Raw genomic sequence first — 18,178 nt, 5'->3', positions numbered from 1 at the left:
CCCCAGCCCTGGCGAGCCAGTGGCTGTGCAACCCCGAGACCACGCAGACACAGCCGTGCACCTCCGGTCCGACTCGGCACCGACAACCCACCGCAGCCACACTCGTCCACGCGGACCGGCACACGCCCCCACCCTCACACGCTGCGTCGCCTTCTCGCACTACCAGGTCTTAAATGCGAAGCACTTCTCACTGTCCCAGGGGGCAGAAACTCCTGGATGGAAGCCGGAGCGGAGTGGGGTGAGGGGGCTAAAGGGGGTGCGGGCCAGGTGCACCGGGCTCCCGCCCAACTTCACAACTTAGACGTGAGCCCGCGTGGGCGTTGACAGTGGCTCACCAGGTACTCGCTGTTGGCCGCCTGCATAGCTCCCTGACAGAACGGTGCTGGGCCCTTAGGGACAGACCACAGAAACACAAGCAGGCAGCTCTCCTAGCCCCAGGAAATGGGTCAAGGGCTCTCACCAGCAACCCCAGGACACAGAGCCCAAGCCAGGACCCAGGGCATTCCACCGAGCTCCTGGGCCCAGTTCCATCCTCCACCTCGGGGAGTGGGCTTGACTCTAGACCACACTCAGCCATCACAATTTCCTTGCAAAAACCCTCGGCTCACCCGAGGGCCAGTGGAAATTTATTTTTATTTTGTCCTTTTCCATCTTCCCCCAAGTGGCTTTTCCTTGCAAAATGCCTGACATAACACCAGAGGGGAATCTGGGAGCAGAGGACACCCCAAGGGGCAGCCCAGGGGCTTAAATACAAGCTGAAGGGCAGGGCACAGGTGGGCAGGCAAGAGACAGCACAAGGAACATGGCTTCTTAGGTAGAGACCAAAGATTTGTTTTTCTGCAGAAAGCAGTTGTGCCAGAGGGCAGGGGGCTAGGATCCTGGGTGGGAAGGGGGCAAGCATAAGTCCCCCAACCCACATTCCCCAGAGTAGTGGCAGGAGCTGAGGATATGCCCCACTAGGCTCCAAAGTATGGAAGGGAGAGTAAGCTGGGTGTGCTGCCTCAGGGAGGGAGGAGGTGCTGGCAGAGTGAGGTTTAAGGCTGGTGCCCAGGCCTCTCTTACGGTGGGCCTTCTGCCTCTGCCTGCCACGGGGACAAAGGGGCATGGTAGGCAGGCAGTGCATGGGCCTGGCTCTGGCAGGGCAGGGGGCAGCAGGAGCAGGCTCCCTCTGGGCTCAAGACACAGGCCCAGCAAGGCTGCCCGCCCACCTGCCCTCTTGCTCAGATCCCCTGCAGCTGGACGGCTGGAGCTGGGAGTGTGGGAGGGGTGCAAGGGAAGGCTGTGGGGAGAGGAAAGTGTAGGCTGCTTGAGCCCCTGTGGCCCCACACTTGTCCTGAGGTGGCCCAGGGCCTTGGATCCCAGGTCCTGGATCCCCTGGCCATATTCCTGGCCCTGGGCACTGACTGCGGCCAGGAACAACAGAGGCCAGGGAGGCCCTCAGCTTTGGGGAAGGAGGGAGAAAAGGAAGGGGAGAGAGAGAAACCCAGTGCAGCATACATGGAGGCAGGAGGGAGAGAGAGCCCTCATTCCAAAGGAAAGTATATGGTGGGACATCTTTTAAAATAACCTAGAGGCAGCAGCAGAGCAAGCCCCACCCTAGCCACAGGTCCTGGGTGTCCTCCCTGGGAGACCTGACAAAATCAGGGCTCAGGGCAGCAGGCAGATGGGCCGGAGGGAGATGGGGAGCTCAGGACACCCCAAAGCCACAGACTCAAATGCCCCAAGAGAGGGAGTGGGAGGCACCTCCAGTCCCCTCCAGGGGCATCATCTGGAGAAGGTGCCCCCTCCTATCCCACTCCACATGCCCCTTCTAGCAACAGCCACCACCAGCTGGCTTTACAGGGGTGCTGTCAATCTTGAGGTTGGGCCGTTCACCCCCTGAGGCTGCCCCAGGCCCCATCCGCTTTTTGATCTCGGCAGCCATCGTCATGAACGCCTGCTCGACATTGGTGGCGTTCTTGGCACTTGTCTCCAGGAAGGGGATGCCCAGGGAGTCTGCAAACTCCTGACAAGGGGAGAGGAGAGAAGGGTAAGAGGCAGCAGGCTCCAGGCTCCAGGCTCCAGGCTCCATGGGCAGCCCGGCTCAGGCCCCGCTCACCTTGGCTGTGGTATTGTCCACCACCTTCTTGGTGGTAAGGTCACTCTTGTTGCCCACTAGGAGCTTATTGACATTCTCACTGGCATAGCGGTCGATCTCTTGAAGCCACTGCTTCACATTGGCATAGGATTCCTAGAGGGAGCCAGGGTCAAAAGTTATTTTGCTCCTAACTTCCATTCCCACCCAAGCCCTGGAGAACAGGGTCTTCTCTGAGGGAAAGGGAGCTGCTTGGGGCCCAAGAAAGGCAGAAGAAGCCTTGGACTCAGGGATACAGAGGGAACCCTCTCCTGCAGGCTTAGCTTTCCTTCCTGACCTCCTCTTTCTGTAACCCAAAAACCCAGGTCCAGCACAGCCCTAGCTGTCCAGGTTTCAGGGCCAGCCAGCACTGCGCCCTTAGCTCTTTCTCTACATGGAGGGAGCACATGAAATCAGAAGGGCTGGGGGAGACAGGAACAGAGAGTAACAGGTCCTCAAGAATCTCAAAGTTCCCACTGTGGCCTTAAAATCCCTTTAAGGTTAGAAGCCTTAGAGCCCAGTGGGAGGTAGAGGGTCCTTGCAAAGCAAGCCTAGCCTACAAGGAAGACAGGCATCCCAGGCACAGAGCCTAACATTCACCTGCTTTTGGCACCAACAGCCTAATCACTCAACCTCACTCTCCCAGCAGCTTGCTGCCTTCCCTCCCCAGACCCCTCACAAGTGACAGAATTTATAGAAAAGTACTCAAACTAGAGCCACTTATCCTTCTCAGCAGCCTGGTGATACCATAATGGGCTCAAACTTATACCTCTTGCCCAGTCCCAAGCTGGGCCCTTCCTTTCCAAAAAAGGAAATCACACCTAAGTCATGCCCTAAAACATTCAGAGGACAGAGGAGGAACGAAGCAGGACACAAAAATGGCAAGACAGGACAGAAGGCGGAAGGGGGAGGGCAGGACCATCTCTGCTACAGCTGACCTAAGTATGCAGGTAGGAACTGGTCTAGGACAGGTGCCAACTGAGGAGGAGACAGTGTGTGCCAGGTCACAGCATGGGAGGGGCATGAAGAGGGAGGGCAACAGAGTGGGAAGAGGTAGAACTGTTGCTGGGCTGCAGACCCTAAGGGAAGGCGAGGGAGAGGGCAGGCCAGAGCATAAAAGGGTCTTAGCCTGGCTAAGTCTTGGACAAAAGAGAGCCAGTAAAGGTTTTCTTAGGTAGGAAGGAGCAGGATCACACTATGTTCTGGAAAGACTGACCTAGCAGGAGTGTGGAAACCAGATCAGACCAGCAAGATGGAGACCAAGACGGAGGTGATTAGAATAATCCAGGAAGTACCTGAGCTAGGGAAGCACATGGGATTTACAGTTAGACCACCCCGGGTTAAGCCCTGGCTCAGCCATTTATTGTGTGTGTGGCCTTAGGTATGTCACCTGGCCTCTCTGAGGCTCAGTTCCTCATTTCTTTAAGATAGTACATGCTGGCAGGACTGTCATGATCCTGAGGATGAATGGAGGCCTGTCTCCTAAGAAGTGCTCAATTAGCAAGAGCTGCTATTATCCTCATCACTGCTATTATCATGAGCGGACACAATTGAGAGATGATGGGGAGGGAATACAAGGGCCTTGAGACTGACAGGATGAGTGAGGAAGAGTTTTCTGTCCAGGCTGATAGGGATTCTGTTACAGAGGTGGGGGTGCAGTGTTGTTTTGGGGATAGATACTGCGGCTGGACATCTGAGTGCTGCAGATGGGCTGGAGCTCAGGAGAGGCTGCCTGAGGACAGGAAAGGCCATGGTCAAAAGTCAGGAACCCTGGGTGCCCTGCCCTGCCTGTGAGTCTGGCGGCACATCATTGAACATCTCTGCACATAAGCTTCCTCACCTGAACATGTGGACCGACCATATAGTTCCCCAGGTAAGACCGAGGATGAGAATGAACACAGACACCAAGTGTCAGCACAGACCTGGCATGAAGGAGAGTTGTCTAGTGACAACTGTTCAGATGTAGGAATCACAGAACAGAAGACACAGCTGAAACACGAAAGTGATCAGAACTGTGCAGAGTAAATAAAGACACTTGGGGCATTCAGGAAACATAAAATATAAGGTTGTGGGGGGTAGCACAGGGTGATAGTAAAAGGACACTGCAAAGACAGAACCGAATGCAGCAGGAGGTTGGGAGCTAAGGACAGTAAACTTTTCAAGGCAATAGAATGGAGTTAAAAGCCACAAGAGATCACTCAGGGCAAGAGCTGAAATGAGGTCACTGGATTTGGCAGCCAGGAGGGCCTTGGTGACCTCTTTCTGGATGGTGGACAGCTCTCACCCATGGCCTGTCCAGAACTGAGTCCCTGTGTGCTGGAGCCCAGCTGCCCCTCAGGTAGGGATTCCTCCCAGCCCAGGGTTGATGTGAAGTTCTCCACGTCCCCAGGGCCTGGCCCCTGTTGAGCCACAAGGTTTGGTAGGAAAAACAAAGCTGGTGGAATCAGCAGACAAGGCTTTCTGACTCTGCCACTGAACTGGGCCTCAGCAAGTCACCTCACCATCCCAAACTCAATTTCTCATCTATAAGATGGGAATGTGACGCAGGCCACTTAGGAGCATCAAAATGCACCTTGAAGGCTATGACAGGTTCTACAAACTATAAGGTTTGATGGGACCATTTCTGGATGTTGCTGTCACCACTGCTGCCAGTGACATGTGACTAAAGTTGCCCCAGGAGACACAGGGCTGCTAGACACCTGCTCACACTCAGCTCAGCACTCAGGGCTCCCTCCCTTCCTTGTCTGAGGCCCTCTAATTGTTTCCCCCAGTGTCTTCACACAGGAAGCCACAACCCAGCACAGGAGCCAACCCCAGATGACTAAACCCCCACAACAGTTGCCGGAAGGTTGACAGTAAGGTGGCAAGTTTGGTGGAGAGGGAAGATGTGAGGCCTGGTTCTGCCAAGACCCTGCAGCAGGACCTCAGAAGGATCCATTTCTGTGGCCGTTTCTCTCCTTGTGAGACGAGTCCAAATACAGTCTCCTTTCCAGGAAGCATCAGGAAAGAGAGGACAGAAAGAGATAAAAGCAGCAAGAGTCAAAGAACTAAGGCTGAGGAGGCAACGCTAAGGACAGTTAGTCCGCGAGTACCTGGTCAGTGACGTCATACACAACGATGATGCCATGAGCCCCCCGGTAGTAGCTGGAAGTGATGGTCCGGAACCGCTCCTGACCAGCTGTGTCCCACTAAAAGACAGCAGGCAGAGGGGCGGGTCAGTCCTGCACTCTATGTCTAGAGCCCCCTCCCTCCCAAGGCAGATGCCTTTGTCCCAAGGGTTTTGGGGAAAGCAACACTCACAATCTGAAGTTTGATAGTTTTGCCATCCAGCTCAATGGTTCGAATCTTGAAGTCCACCCCGATGGTGCTGATGTAGCTTTCTGTGTATGTGTCATCCTGGAAGGTCAGGGGCCAGTGAAATGGCCTGAGTGATCATGCCCAGGGCCCATCTGGATAGCCTCCCTCCAGCTTCTTGTCCCAACTGGGCTTCTAACTGCCAAGCCCAGCTCTCAGCACCCAACTTGCCAGCCCTGTGCCTCTGTTCAGTCAGATGTGTTGCTGTCCTGCACACTTGTCTTTGCTTCCCAGGTCTCACAACTACTGTGCTCTGGGTTTCCCCTTTCCCCCCAGCCGCCAGCCAGGGCCCTAGATGGATGGTATGAGAGGCTTCTTACTCACAGCAAACCGCAGGAGCAGGCATGACTTGCCCACGCCTGAGTCGCCAATCAAAAGCAGCTTAAACAGGTAGTCACTGGAGAGAGAGGATCAGAAGGCATGAAGGCAGGAAGCCCACTACCATCATCTTGAAATCACAGTCATAGCATCTCCCCCAGGCCATGAGGCAGGCTTTGTGTAGGGTGCAATGCTGCTCACCAGATCCTCCAACGATCTGGGTTGGGGAAGACTGACCGCACACCCTAACACAGCTAGCTCAGAGGGCTCACATTCTGTCATGTCTTTGTGTCTCAGTTTCTTTTTAAGGCACAGAGAAGTACATGACATGCCAAGGTGACAAAACTTGGGGTTCTCCCGATTCCTAATAGCCTCCACGGTTCTGTCCAGTATGGGCTATTAGACAACCCACCACACACCCTGTGCTGTGGAGTGGAAAGCAGGCCCAATCCTGGACCGATTAAGTGAAAAAGCTATATGAAGAGGACAAGAGGACACCAAGAAGATATGGTCAACAAGTGGGGACAAGAATCACATGTAGTATTTGTTGACTTCCAACTTGTAATGTAGTACCCTAAATGCACCTCATTTAATCCCCACAGCAGTCCAATGAAGGGAGTGTTGCTGTTCCTGACTAATAAGGCAGCCAGACATCAGAAAAGGGAAGTGACAGTGACCCGCGTTGAGATAACTTTCAGACTCAAACCAGGTCTGTTGGACTCTGGAGTCTCTTGAGAGACTGCAGGTCCCCTACCAGCTCAGACCTCCCCCTTCCACAAGGAAACCCAGTGTCTGGATCTGGAGGAAAAAAAGGAAGTGGCTGAAGAGAAAGACACTTTGGCAAACTACAAGTCAACCCCCCCTGCGCGAGGGGGAAGTGAGGAAAGTGTGAGGACCAAGGAATCCCACTGGAAGGGGGATAGCATATTCCAGTCACCTCAACTTCGTGACAGTGACGGGAAATGTGACAGTGGCACTGGGGGCCTCAGCAAAGGGGAGGGCAGGAAAAGACAGGCCGCTGGGAGTGACAAGACGGCGCGTCCCAGGCAAAGGGCAGGAAGCAGCCCCCAGGAGAGGACCAGTGGGTGCTGAGACCTAGGAGGCGCTTCAGCCTAACCCCAAAAACCGGGTTCCAAGAGAAAGAGAAGGGCAGAGAGACCACTGACCAATCTACAAGAACCAACTTTGAACGCTAGGCCAGAAATTATCGTGACGGGTTCCAAAACGCCGGGACCGCGATTAAGCAGCAGGTGGGGAAACTGAGGCCCGGAGTGACCAGAGCTGCAGGGTCACCTGACTGCTAAGGCTTGGTAGGACCAGTGCCTCGGGGTGTAAGTGCTACTTCTGTGGGTCGCCGTGTGAGCTCCGGGTACCAGGACACCGAGCGTCTAGCTGGGGTCCTCGGGTCCCCGAGGGTAGGGGCGGGACCCGGATGTGTGTGTGTGTGGGGGGGGGGGGTCAGAGGAAGAGGGACCCGGATGTGGGGGCGCCGCGCAGCCCTGACCCGGGCCAGACAACCCCAGTAAGCGTACAGTCCCGTACTCGGGATCGAGGCTGCGGCGCACGGTGCGGGCGGGGCTCACTCACTATTCGGGGTTCATGGCGGCGGTGGCGGCCCGCTCGGTCGCTCCCAGTCGGCTCTGCTCCGCCTCCCGTTCCAAGATGGTGGCCGCTCCGCCCCGCCCGCGGCGCGCAGGCGCAAACGACCCCGACTGGGGCCTCGCCGCGCTGCTTCTCGGGACTTGCAGTCTCCCATGTCATCCAATTTACGGCGCTGCGCAGGCGTAACCCGGTGAGCCTGCGCCTCCTTGCCCCCACGCCGCCGGCGCATTGCCTTCTGGGGCTTGTAGTTTGCACCCGACGAACCGGGCTCGAGGATCGCGTTTTGGGAGCTTGGCGGCGCTCTGGTCTGACTGAGGCGGTGGTCCTTCTCTCCCAGCTTGAGCATCAAGCCAGAGGTGGGTGCTAGCAACAGACTAGTAAAAAATAATTCATCAAGAGTTCTTCATGTACGGGACGCTCCTAACTCATCCTAGTATGATGTTATCCACATTTTATGGAAGAAAAAATCGAATCTCGGTAAACTCGCTCAAAGTCAAACCCCTTACTAAGGAACAGAGCTCATCAAAGTCTGCGCTTTCCAGAACCCTGGGAGTGAAGGTTTTGAAAGAAATCCTGAATCTGCGGAGCCCAAACTGCTCCGAGATAGAGGCAGTGTTTGGGCTGTGGCTGTGGGGCCAGGACGGGCGAGGCACGCGCGCGCACACACCCACCCGTGCTCCAATTTCACCCCGATTCGGACGCTTAGGGGCTCTCAGCCTCTGCCTGAAGGCAAGCCAGGCTCAGATTCAAACCGTCTTTATTTCTACAGCAACATTTTAAAATAGAGAGCGGCCGCCGAGGCCCCACATCTGGGGCGGCCCCTCCCGCAGCTGGCCGTCACGGCCGCTCGCGGAAGCTGCAGGCACGGAGGGGGCGTGGCGAGGCGGGAGGGGCAGTGCATAGGGCCGGGACGCGGGGCAGACTCGGCGGAGCACGCACTAGCGGGAAGATCCTCCGTCCTGCGGCCGTGGCGGGGCAGGGCGGGTATCCCGTAGGCCAGGAGGAGTGCGAGAGGCCCGGGAACGCTTTGGGGAAACGCCGCTCCTGGGTACGTGGAGCCTGGGAGATACCACCGCGCAGAATGGGGTGATTAAGGCCTGGGCGGTACCACGGAGAAGGGCGGGGCGAGGGAGGCCCGGGTAGTACCGTGGACTGAAGGCAGGGGCGCGGCCAATAACTTATTTCTCTATATACAGAAGCAACGGCCGGGAGGGAAGGATGGGATGGGGTGGGGAGGGCAAGGGCATTGAAAGGACTGCAGTGCTTAGTGTTCTTGGCTGTGGGGTCTGGGGAGGGTGGACACTCCTGCCAGCTCCTCCTGCCCACCCGGACCAGGGGAGGAGGGGCCCTGCTAGAAGGAATAAATAAAGGACAGAGCTAGAGTGGGCAGGCCCAGCCTCCGGGGTTCAGGCTGAGATGACAAGAGAGGAGGTTACCCTGAGATTGAACAGAAAAGACAGGGGCCTTGGGAGAGATAGGCGGGATAAGCAGCGGGCCCATGCGCAGGACTGGGGTTGGGACACGCAGGGCTGAGGCTCTGGGGACTGGCTGCCCCTTCAGGATTAGCCCACGAGGGAGCTTCGTCGGGAGAGGTCCATGGAGCTGGAGCTGAGAGTGCGGCTGTCAGACAGACCTGGGCCTCCGGGCTGCGGGCAGAGGGGGCAGGTGGCTCAGTCTCATGCCCATACCAGCTTGTGCGTCCCAGGCCCGAAGGGGCCTGCCCCAGCCTGTCCACCTCCACACTACTGTGTTGGCACTGGCCGCTTACATGCCCACCCAGGACAGGGGCTGGGGTCCTGTCAGCTGTCTCCCAGCTTTCCAGCCCAGTGCAACCTGGGAGGGAGACAGGAACTGTTGCTGGACGAACTAACATGCTTGGGAAGCTCAGTAGGCCTGACCTCAGCTGCTCAGTGCCTAGGTCCCCAGCCATGCCTACCTGGACTGGCTCCTCCACACTCTTGTTGAGGAAGTTGAGGGAACTGGCCCGCTTCATCCTGAGGGAAAAGTATGGCCAGAACTTGTCCAGTGTGGCACTGGGGAGGTGGGACATGGGAAGGGGTAGTGGGGCCTGAGAGGAATAGGAGGGCATTCTGGGTCTGGGGCAGGGGCTCATCTGAGGTTGCTGGGTGGTTCTTGAGAGGCTCACCCTGATGGGGGTCTCAAGACAGGGGATCACCTGGGGTTAGGGGGATCCTGGGGACCACCCCCCTGCAACTTCTTCACCAGCATCTCACTGCTGCGCCTCAGGGCATCCCGAAGCTTCCCAAAGGAGCCACTACGCCGCAAGGAGCCGCTGCCATCCTGGGGGGGAACAGGCTTGTCTCTAGGCCACATGGGCTCCAGGCCCATCCCAGCCCCCAGACTTACCCCACTCCACTCAGCTGCAGGCCCTGCCTCCTCCAGGTCAGAGTCAGAACGAGGCCCGGCACCTGCGGCCACATCTCGGCTGCCACGGCGGTCTCCCTGCCCACCACTGCCATCTTTCAACAGTTCTACCACCTTGGTCTGGCTGGCAGGGTCCAGGCCCTAAGGAAGGGGCAGGAGTATCAGGCCTTGATTGGAACATATACAGGGCCACACAAGTCCCCGCCACCCTTTTAGGCAGGGAGCCCTACCTGCTTGCGGCTGCGACTGGCACAGTCTTCCAGGGTATGCGCAGCCTCCAGTTTGCCCTGGCGCCGGTATAGGGCCCCCAAGCTGCGCAGGGTCGTGTTGACCGTGGGACTGTAAACAGGACATTCTCAAACTCCATGTTCCCCCAGGCCCAGGGCCCACCCTGGCACGAAGCCCACACTAGGCCCTGAAGAACCATCTGGCCAGCTAGAACCTAGCCTTTCCCATCTGGCCTCTACTGTCATGGGATAAATCACCTGGGGTCACCTGGACTAAAACTAGGAGACCCACAAGCGAGAGAGTTAGGCTGTTCCAGTGCAGGGAGCCTTCTTGGGGCAGGTGGCCTGTGACTTGGGCCTTGAAAGATGAACTAACAGAGAGGTGTGTCTACCCCCAGCCGAGCCCTGTTATCCTCACCTGTCTACTTTACAGGCCTTGTACCAGCTGCCATATTCCCCATAAGGGGCGCTATCCCGGCGCTTATCCTGGGGAAAAGAATGGTGGGGGAGGTGGGAGGCAACCCTCCCTCTACACACCACCCTAGAACCTACCCAGCCCTCCCTCACCGAGCTACCTTGCTCTCCTCTCGTTCCTCTGCATGCATCCAGATGGGCTTATTGTCCCCTGGTGGGAGAGGGGAGAAAGGGAATGGTCACCTCCCAGATAGGCCTCTACACAGGACTGGGGTCTGAGGAGGGGACACCAGGGCTGGGGTTTATTGGATGAACAAAAAACAGACCCAGGGTGATGCCTGTGGCTCAAAGGAGTAGGGTGCCAGCCCCATATGCCGGAGGTGGTGGGTTCAAACCCAGCCCTGGCCAAAAACTGCAAAAAAAAAAAAAAAAAGAAAGAAACAGACCCAAAACACAGGTGACCTGTGGAGGCACAGGCCTATAGTGAGGGACTTGAGACTGGAGTTGGGGAAGGGGCAGACCCTTATACACTCAGGTCCCATCACTAGTCTTGAGTGATGGACCAGGCTCTGAGGGACCCAGGAGTAGGAACTGGAGCTGGACCCTCCAGGCCAGCAGGAGTCACCCAGTGGAGAAGGGGGAAGCTAGGGCACTTGCAGGCCAAGGGGGCCGTGTGATCCCTGTGTGTTAACATGTGTACCCAAAGGCAAGGCGGGAGGTCAGCTGAGGAACCGCCCAGCTGAGATATTCGTCCTGGATGGCCTGGAGGCAGGTAGCAGTAGTGGACTCACCGTTTACAGAGCCAAACTCCTTCTCATGAGCTCGGGTGAGGATCTCCTTGTACAGGGTCTCTGCATCCTGGTATTTGCCCTGCTTCAGGTAGCAAGAAGCCTGGGGGGAGAGGAGGGGGGTTAGCAGGATGCAAGGAGCTGAGCCTTCTGTTCTCCTTCCTCCCCCAGCCCCTCCCACCCCCAGGCACCAGGTTGTTCTTGGTCTTGGCCACGTTGGGGTCATCGGGCCCAAGGCGTGCAGCATAGATATCTAGTGCCCGGCGGTAGTAGTGCTCCACCTCCTCTGCCTTGCCCTGGTTCTGGCACAGCAGGGCCAGGTTGCTCAGCTGCTTGGCAACGTCTGGGTGAAACTTGCCTAGGACCTAGGATGGGCCAGGGAACCAGCTCAGAGCTGCCCATCACCTGCCCATCCTTCCTACCCCCCCACCTGCCCAGTGCCCTCACCGCCAGCCCCCACCTTCTCCCGGATCTCCAGTGCCCGCTTGCACAGAGGCTCGGCCTCCTTGTACTTGCCCCGCTTGCCGTACAGGACTGCCAGGTTATTTAGCGTTGCAGCCACCTGAGGTGGGGAGAATGGAAGCTCTTGACCCAGGCCCCGCTGGGCAGGGAAGTCTGGCACCTGACAGCTGCATAGGGTGGGAGGCAGCCCCACCCACGCTCACTCACAGCTGGGTGGTCTTTCCCCAGTGTCTTCTCCCGAATGGCCAGGGCATCATTGAGCAGGTGGGCAGCCTCCTTGTACTTGTTCTGATCCCTGAAAGAAGGAGCTGTGAAGGTTGGTCAAGGTTGTTCCTCCAGCCTGAGCCCCTACCACAGTGGCCTCTGATCCCCATGGTCACTCCTGTATTCACTGAGTGGGTGTGATGCAGTGTGACCCAGAGGATGGGAAGACTTGGTCAGCCCCTGTTCCCCAGGAGTTCACAGTTGGCTAGGGCATAGAGTGCTGGGTCCTGCCCCCACCCCATTCACAGTGCTTCTGGCCCCACACAACTTTCCTGCCACGTGCCCTGCCCTTCAGTCCCCAGGCCTTTGGTCATACCAGCTATGTGCTACAGGACTCTTTCCCACCCTCTGTGTTCTGAGCAAACTCACTTTTCACCAAAGCACCCACTCAAGATTGGTGCCTGAAGGAACACCACCTCCTGGGACCTCTGGAGTGCACGTGTCAGCCCCTCTCTGCCTCCTTCCTGCACTAGACTCAGTTCCATGCAGGCCCTTCCCTCTCTGCCACTCAGCTGCCCAATGGAGCCTCCAAGGATGCAGGTGCCTCCAGGATGACTGCAGCCAGAGGAGCCCTCACCGATAGACTAGTGCCAGGATGTTGAGCATGGTGGCCACATCAGGGTGGTCATGGCCAGATGTCTTCTCTAGGTCCTCAAGTGCCTGCTTACAGAGTGGCACAGCCACCTCGTAGCGGCCCTGTGAGGCGTACTGAATCACCAAGTTGTGCAGGGTACGGAGTCGTGCTGGGATTTCATAGCCCCCATGCTGAGCAGCCACGTCTCCTCCACCAGGGCTGGGGGCTGCAGGGCCAAAAGTAGGAAGTCAGATGTACCATGTCCTGGCTGGGCTGGGCATGCCAGCCATGCCTTTGACCCACCTGGTAGGTGGTTCTGGGCAATCACTAACCACCCTGTTTCAGTTTCCTTATTTATAGGTGGGTACAGATACCCCATAAAAAGAGTGGGTAGAGTCCCGGAGCAATACTTCATTCAAGCTGTGTGTCTTCACTATGAGCTGGGGGCACAGCCCTGTCCTGTGTGCATACAGCTCCTGTCACCCCAGGGGAGGCTCAAAGAAGAAAAGAAACTTTGCCAGGGATTGCAGAGAAGCAGAACTTGAAGCTAGCCCTAGCAGCTCCAAAGCTCTTCCGTCTGCTTCTTATAGAGCTTCTGGGGACCTGAGAAGCGGCACATTCTACTTCTGTTCCTGGAAGCACTAACCCACAGAGATGTCGTGGTTAGAAATGGGTAGGAGGCGCCTATAGTCCCAGCTACTTGGGAAGCTGAGGCAAGAGAATTGCTTAAGCCCAAGAGTTTGAGGTTGCTGTGAGCTGTGACACCACGGCACACTACCAAGAGCAACATAGTGAGACTCTGTCTCAAAAAAAAAAAAAAAAAAATGGGTAGGAGGGAACACAGTAGCCACCTAGTCCCTGGGATCTCTGGGTCCCAAGGACCAAGAGTTGACACAACCCTTCTCCCATCTGCACCTGGGTTCTGCTCATCCTCATTGGGGAACAGGTCGTCCAGGGAATCTTTGGGAATGTCTCCCTTCTCCTCCTGGCAAGGAAGACAGCAAGAACATGAGGAAGGAGGCATGGGGTAGCTAGGGTATCGGTGGGTTGGGACGGATGCTCCTGCTGCCCACCTCCCTGCTCCCAGGGCACCTGGCCCATGAGGCAGCAGTGACCAGGCAGCAGCAGCCTGGCAGGGGCTCACATTGGGGGAGGTGTCTTCGTCCAGCTGGCGGATCTGGCTCATGAACAGCAGGTGCTGCTTCTCCTCCTCAAGCTGGGCCACGGCCTGCTCACTGCGCTGAAGCTTTTGTTGTGTCCCTGCCAGCTCCTCACGAAGCCACTGGTTCTCCTGTACCAGGCGCCTCACCTGTGCCCGGAGCTTCTGCTTCTCTGACTCTACAGCTCCCAGGTGGCTTGACAGTGCCAGGATTACCTGCAGCCAGTGGGGTAAGAGTCAAAGCCCAGTCCGCCAGCTAGCGTGCAACTCTAGTCTGGTTCCTTGGGGCTCTGGGACCCAGTGAAGAGCTAGGCTAGCCCTGCCTAGGAAGGGGTGCAGGCCTTGGGCCTTGGAGTTCCCTCCTCCTTAAGAGAGAACCCCCCAAGGTCGCAGATAGACTATAGTCCAAGGTCCAAACTGAGGAGGCTTGGAGGTCCCTATTGCTTCCTTCTGGGATCAGGAGGACCCCAGAAGAGGGCTAGCCAGGATGCTGTGCTTTCCCTGAGCTGGTAGTGCTTCCTTTTGTTCTCCCTGGGCTTGCAGTCAAGCTCCTATGATCACACCCATTGCTTCCTGCCCCTGAACTAGCACTTGCCCAAAGAACTCTGACAGGTGGCTGAAGGGCCACCAAAAGACCCCATCCTCACTTCTCCAGAGGATCCACAGCACCCCCTACTTTTCTATAGCTCCCAGATAGGGAAGAGGCATCTGTCACAAACCCCCCAATGGTCTGGGAGACTGGAAAGGCAGGAAAGGGGATCCTCAGCCTTCCCCTCCCCAACTTGGGGGACTCGCCTAGTTTACAGGCTCTTCCACCCTCAGGGCCTTGGCAGGAGCTCCATTCTCCTTTCTCCGTCCTTCATGGTCCAGAGTCATTTCTGCGGTGGTGCCTCCCCCTTGCCCAGCTCCACAGCCACACCTGATGGGTCCTCTGTACTCTATTCCTCTGATTAGAGTGGCTGTGCCCCACTGGGTGCAAGGGACCCTGTGTGGTCTTCTCTGCACCTGGCAGCCAATTGGCAGAGGGGTGTGTGCTGCTCTTCCAGACAGCCAGGGGACCCAATGCCTTCTAGCTGGTTAGCAAACACCTAAGTGACAGAAGTTTTTATAACCACTAGTTTTTAAAAAAAATTCCAAAAACAGTGTGGAAGTGTATATAGCGGATGGTATGATTCCTATTTCAAAGACAAGGAAACCAAGATGATACAACATGAGCTAGAAAGTGGCTCAGACAATATCTGAGGGAAACAGAACCTTTTCCCATAGAGGTTTAACTCCTTACACATCCCAGCATCTCCTGGTTTACCCAGGATCTCCCTTAACTTGCTTAAACCTCAAACCTAGGAGTAATGTGCCCTTCCCTTGCCCCCTTACTCCTTCCCCAGGTCCTGCTGAGTCTACCTCCACATCAGGAACTGGTCCCCTCCTTGTCACCCCTATAGTCCAAGTACCATCTCTCGTTGGGATCCCATCAGGGGCTTCCTAACCAAGTGTTTTCCTTGCTTCCGTCCTTGACCCACTAAGGTTTATTCTCCATGTCTCAACCACAGAGAGTTTAAAAAACCCAAGTCAGACTGTGTTCCCTGCCTGCTTAAAGCCCTTCAAAGGCTTTCTGATTTCCTGAGAATGAAATCCAAACTAACAAGGCCATAATCTGGCTTCTCCACAGGGCTCTGCTGTCCCTCCTTTCTTCCCCATGAAGCTTTATTCACAAAATTCTTCCCTGAATCCCCTCTCACCACACACCTTTCCTACCCCAGGACCTTAGCACTGGCAATGTCTTCCCCTTGTCACTTTTCTGGAGGCTGGTTCTTTTTCACTTCAAGTTTTAGTTTGTCATTTCCTCAGAGAAGTCTTGCCTGACCAACAGACAAGACTCCCTGCTACAAGCTATCACAGGATCTTGTTCTATTTTTGGAGAACTTATAACAATTTGTAATAATCAATTGTTTCTATATGTGTGTTTCTGGCTTTCTATGGACTAGGGTGGGTTCTCGTCTGTCTTGTTGGACACTGTGTCCCTCACGCCTAACACGCTGCCTTGATAACTTATCTGTTCCTTAATGAATGAATGAGGCACCATGTATTTAAGGGGCTGTTTCCTTAAGGCTTTCCTTTCTGTTCTCCTTTGCCACTCAGTCTCCGTTAGGTGGACGAGCCAGGAGCAGGGTTCTGTGGGAGTGGTGAAGGTGGTAAGCATCTCTTGGGACAGAGTGGGGTTCTTCAAAGTGCATTTCTCTCTTCCTAAGATATTTACTGGGGTCCCAGCATGGGGCTCCAGGGAACAGAAGGTTCCCTGTGCAGATTCTGTTCCTACTCGATGAGGATTCCTCTGGAAGGCTCAATCCATCCCTTAACCTCCCATCTCAGTGTCCCAGACCAGACCTACCTGGGCCTCCCCTAGGCCCAGCTCAATAGCCTCTAGGGAACGGCGCAGGAGGACACAGCGCTCCTGCGAGCCAGGCTCTGCCTCGCCAGCCTCATGCGCGACCAGAGGCGCCAGCAGGGCACGATGCTCCCCGCGCAGGGTCTCCAGTCCCTGGATGACAGCCTTGGTACCCAGCACGATCTCATCTTGGCTCAGCTTCTCCTCCCGCGGAAGCACCATCATGGCCATGATCGTGCCGCCTGCAAAGGGAGGGGGCGGGCAGCGGACGCCGGGCTGGGGCTACACCGCCGTCCGCCCAGATTAGGTAAACACCGGTCGTCTCCAGGGTGCCCAGGTCCCCTAGGCTGCGGCCCGCACCATGCCCGCAAACTCGGCCTACAGAGGGCGCGCCCGGCTCTTCTGGGCTAGGGAGACGCAATGCGGCGCGGCCGCAGAGGCCGGACCCTGATTCGGCCCCTGACCACCAGCTTAGGAGGTCCAGTCTCGAAACTTCCCCGGGGACTCCCCTGACGAAGACAAGTACGGGGATCGTGTGGCTCACTACCGTGCAGAAGGTCCTGGCCCCTGAAGGCGATCCGGCCCTAGCCCCTCCGACAGCCCCCTCCCCAAGTGGCAGACCGAGCCGCAGAGAACCCCCTAGAGGAGTTGAGATCACGGGTCTTGGGTCCCTCCAGGCCGTACCCACGGCGACCCCTCCCACAGGCCGGCGCAACGCCCTGCAGCCCTCTGCCCCCTCCCCAAAAGGCCGAGCTCCCGCCCCCGGCCACCCAGAACCGCGCCCCCTACCCGCGGACTGGGCCAGTCCTCCCGCAGGCCGCACCCAGGACGACCCCTCCCCTAGGCCCACCCGGAGCCTCATTCCCTTGAGAGCCCGACCTCCTTTCCCGGCCCGATTGGCCCGCGCCGACCTGCGCCTACGGCTCGGGCCCGGCTCCCGCTCCCGTTCCGGCTGCCACCAGCCTCACCGGGACCCGCAGCGGTGATCCGGTCCCGCCGCCTCCATCCCGCCGGCCTTCCCAACAGCCCCCGCGCCGCCTTAAAGGTGACGCCGCTACCTTGGCAGCGTCGGAGGAGGCTAAATGCTCTCCGCTTGACCCACGAGTTGCCTTAAAGGAGCTTTCCCTGTGTAGGCTCCAGGGGAGGGGCGCGGGGCGGGGCACCGCCTCCCACGCGCTTCCGGTTCGGATTTTCTCTCAGAGGCCTCCGGGTGTGCAGCAGCTCGAGAATTGTGAGCCTGAGTGCATCCTGTGTGGGGGTCCCCGAGACGGCGAGAGAAACTGAGGTGCATGGAGAAGCCCAGGGCCCCCAGAGCCCATAGCGAGACTATTGACACTGATGGAGGCAAATGCCACTTACTGAGCCTCTTTGGTGCCCTGAGTGCATTCATCCAAGGCTCACAAACACCTGCTGAAGTGGAGGCTGCTATTATCCGCATCTCAGATCTGACCCCGGGCTCATTTATCTTTAGAGGCATGTCCCCCACTCCTTTCTGAGCTGTACGTGTCCCTGTAGGGAGAAAGGGGTGGCAAGGGACAGGTGGGCATCCCAGAGACAAAGACTTTTTTTAAACATCTTTCTTTTTGTTTTCTAACATCTTTTTGTTTTGCTTTCTCTTCTCCTAGAGTGCAGGCCAGGACCTGTCTGTCTTGTTCTTCCAGAGTAGCTTCTGGTGGGGTACACAGGGGCACTCAGTAAATGTTAGTTCTTTTTTTTTTCACTGTGTTGCCCTAGCTGGAATGAAGTGGTGTCATCATCCCAGCTCACTGCAGCCTTGAACTTCTGGGCTCAAGCGATCCTCCTCCCTCACCCTTCTGAGTAGCTGGGCCTACAGGCGTGTGCCATTATGCCTGGCTAGCTTTTTATCTTTTGTAGAGATGGGGTTTCACTATGTTGCTGAGGCTGGTCTTGAATTCCTGGTCTCAAGCAGTCCTCCTGCATTGGTCTGCCAAAGTGCTGGGTTTGCAAGCATAAGCCGCTGTGTCTGGCCACTAAATGTTAGGGGTTTTTTGGGGGTTTTTTTGCAGTTTTTTTATAGTTTTTGGCCGGGGCTGGGTTTGAACCCGCCACCTCCAGCATTTGAGGCTGGTGCCCTACTCCTTTGAGCCACAGGTGCCAGCCTAAATGTTAGT

General features: G+C 56.8%; 2 protein-coding genes across 4 annotated transcripts; both read right to left on the bottom strand.

Moving 5' to 3' along the window:
• Positions 1-582: 582 nt before the first annotated feature.
• Positions 583-7,518, bottom strand: RAB1B (RAB1B, member RAS oncogene family). Its single transcript, XM_053561318.1, has 6 exons — positions 7,373-7,518; positions 5,792-5,864; positions 5,414-5,509; positions 5,206-5,301; positions 2,099-2,230; positions 583-2,005 (listed from the first exon to the last, which is right to left on the bottom strand). Exons 1-6 carry the CDS (start codon positions 7,384-7,386, stop codon positions 1,811-1,813), a joined length of 606 nt encoding a protein of 201 aa, XP_053417293.1. The 5' UTR covers positions 7,387-7,518; the 3' UTR covers positions 583-1,810.
• Positions 7,519-8,127: 609 nt separating this feature from the next.
• KLC2 (kinesin light chain 2) lies at positions 8,128-17,146 on the bottom strand. 3 transcript variants are annotated; one of them, XM_053561314.1, is made up of 16 exons: positions 16,926-17,146; positions 16,050-16,288; positions 13,646-13,876; positions 13,417-13,486; positions 12,505-12,727; positions 11,871-11,958; positions 11,662-11,763; positions 11,393-11,566; positions 11,205-11,304; positions 10,575-10,624; positions 10,418-10,485; positions 10,003-10,111; positions 9,755-9,913; positions 9,564-9,688; positions 9,324-9,381; positions 8,128-9,033 (listed from the first exon to the last, which is right to left on the bottom strand). In XM_053561314.1, the coding sequence occupies exons 2-16, from the start codon at positions 16,275-16,277 to the stop codon at positions 8,950-8,952; spliced, it is 1,869 nt and encodes a 622-aa protein (XP_053417289.1). In that variant the 5' UTR covers positions 16,278-16,288; positions 16,926-17,146; the 3' UTR covers positions 8,128-8,949. The 3 variants fall into 3 exon arrangements, with proteins under 3 accessions (XP_053417289.1, XP_053417288.1, XP_053417286.1); XM_053561313.1 differs by having other exon boundaries at positions 16,050-16,328; positions 16,958-17,146; XM_053561311.1 differs by having other exon boundaries at positions 16,050-16,328; positions 16,926-17,145.
• Between the last annotated feature and the right edge of the window lie 1,032 nt (positions 17,147-18,178).

The sequence above is a fragment of the Nycticebus coucang genome, chromosome 14, assembly GCF_027406575.1.
Source record: "Nycticebus coucang isolate mNycCou1 chromosome 14, mNycCou1.pri, whole genome shotgun sequence".
Taxonomy (NCBI): domain Eukaryota; kingdom Metazoa; phylum Chordata; class Mammalia; order Primates; family Lorisidae; genus Nycticebus; species Nycticebus coucang.
Note: the sequence above shows the minus strand (reverse complement) of the source record. Positions and strands in the feature narration are given on the sequence as shown.

Excerpts from the sequence above, each read along its gene's own strand:
- RAB1B (XM_053561318.1), bottom strand. Across the intron at positions 5,510-5,791 it reads GCCTGCTCCTGCGGTTTGCT|GATGACACATACACAGAAAG; the intron begins GTGAGTAAGAAG and ends CTGACCTTCCAG. Across the intron at positions 2,006-2,098 it reads TGGACAATACCACAGCCAAG|GAGTTTGCAGACTCCCTGGG; the intron begins GTGAGCGGGGCC and ends TCCCCTTGTCAG.
- KLC2 (XM_053561314.1), bottom strand. The coding sequence starts at position 16,277 with ATGGCCATGATGGTGCTTCCGCGGGAGGAGAAGCTGAGCCAAGATGAG. Across the intron at positions 13,487-13,645 it reads ACGAAGACACCTCCCCCAAT|GAGGAGAAGGGAGACATTCC; the intron begins GTGAGCCCCTGC and ends CTTCCTTGCCAG. Across the intron at positions 9,689-9,754 it reads CTGCAGCTGAGTGGAGTGGG|GATGGCAGCGGCTCCTTGCG; the intron begins GTAAGTCTGGGG and ends GTTCCCCCCCAG.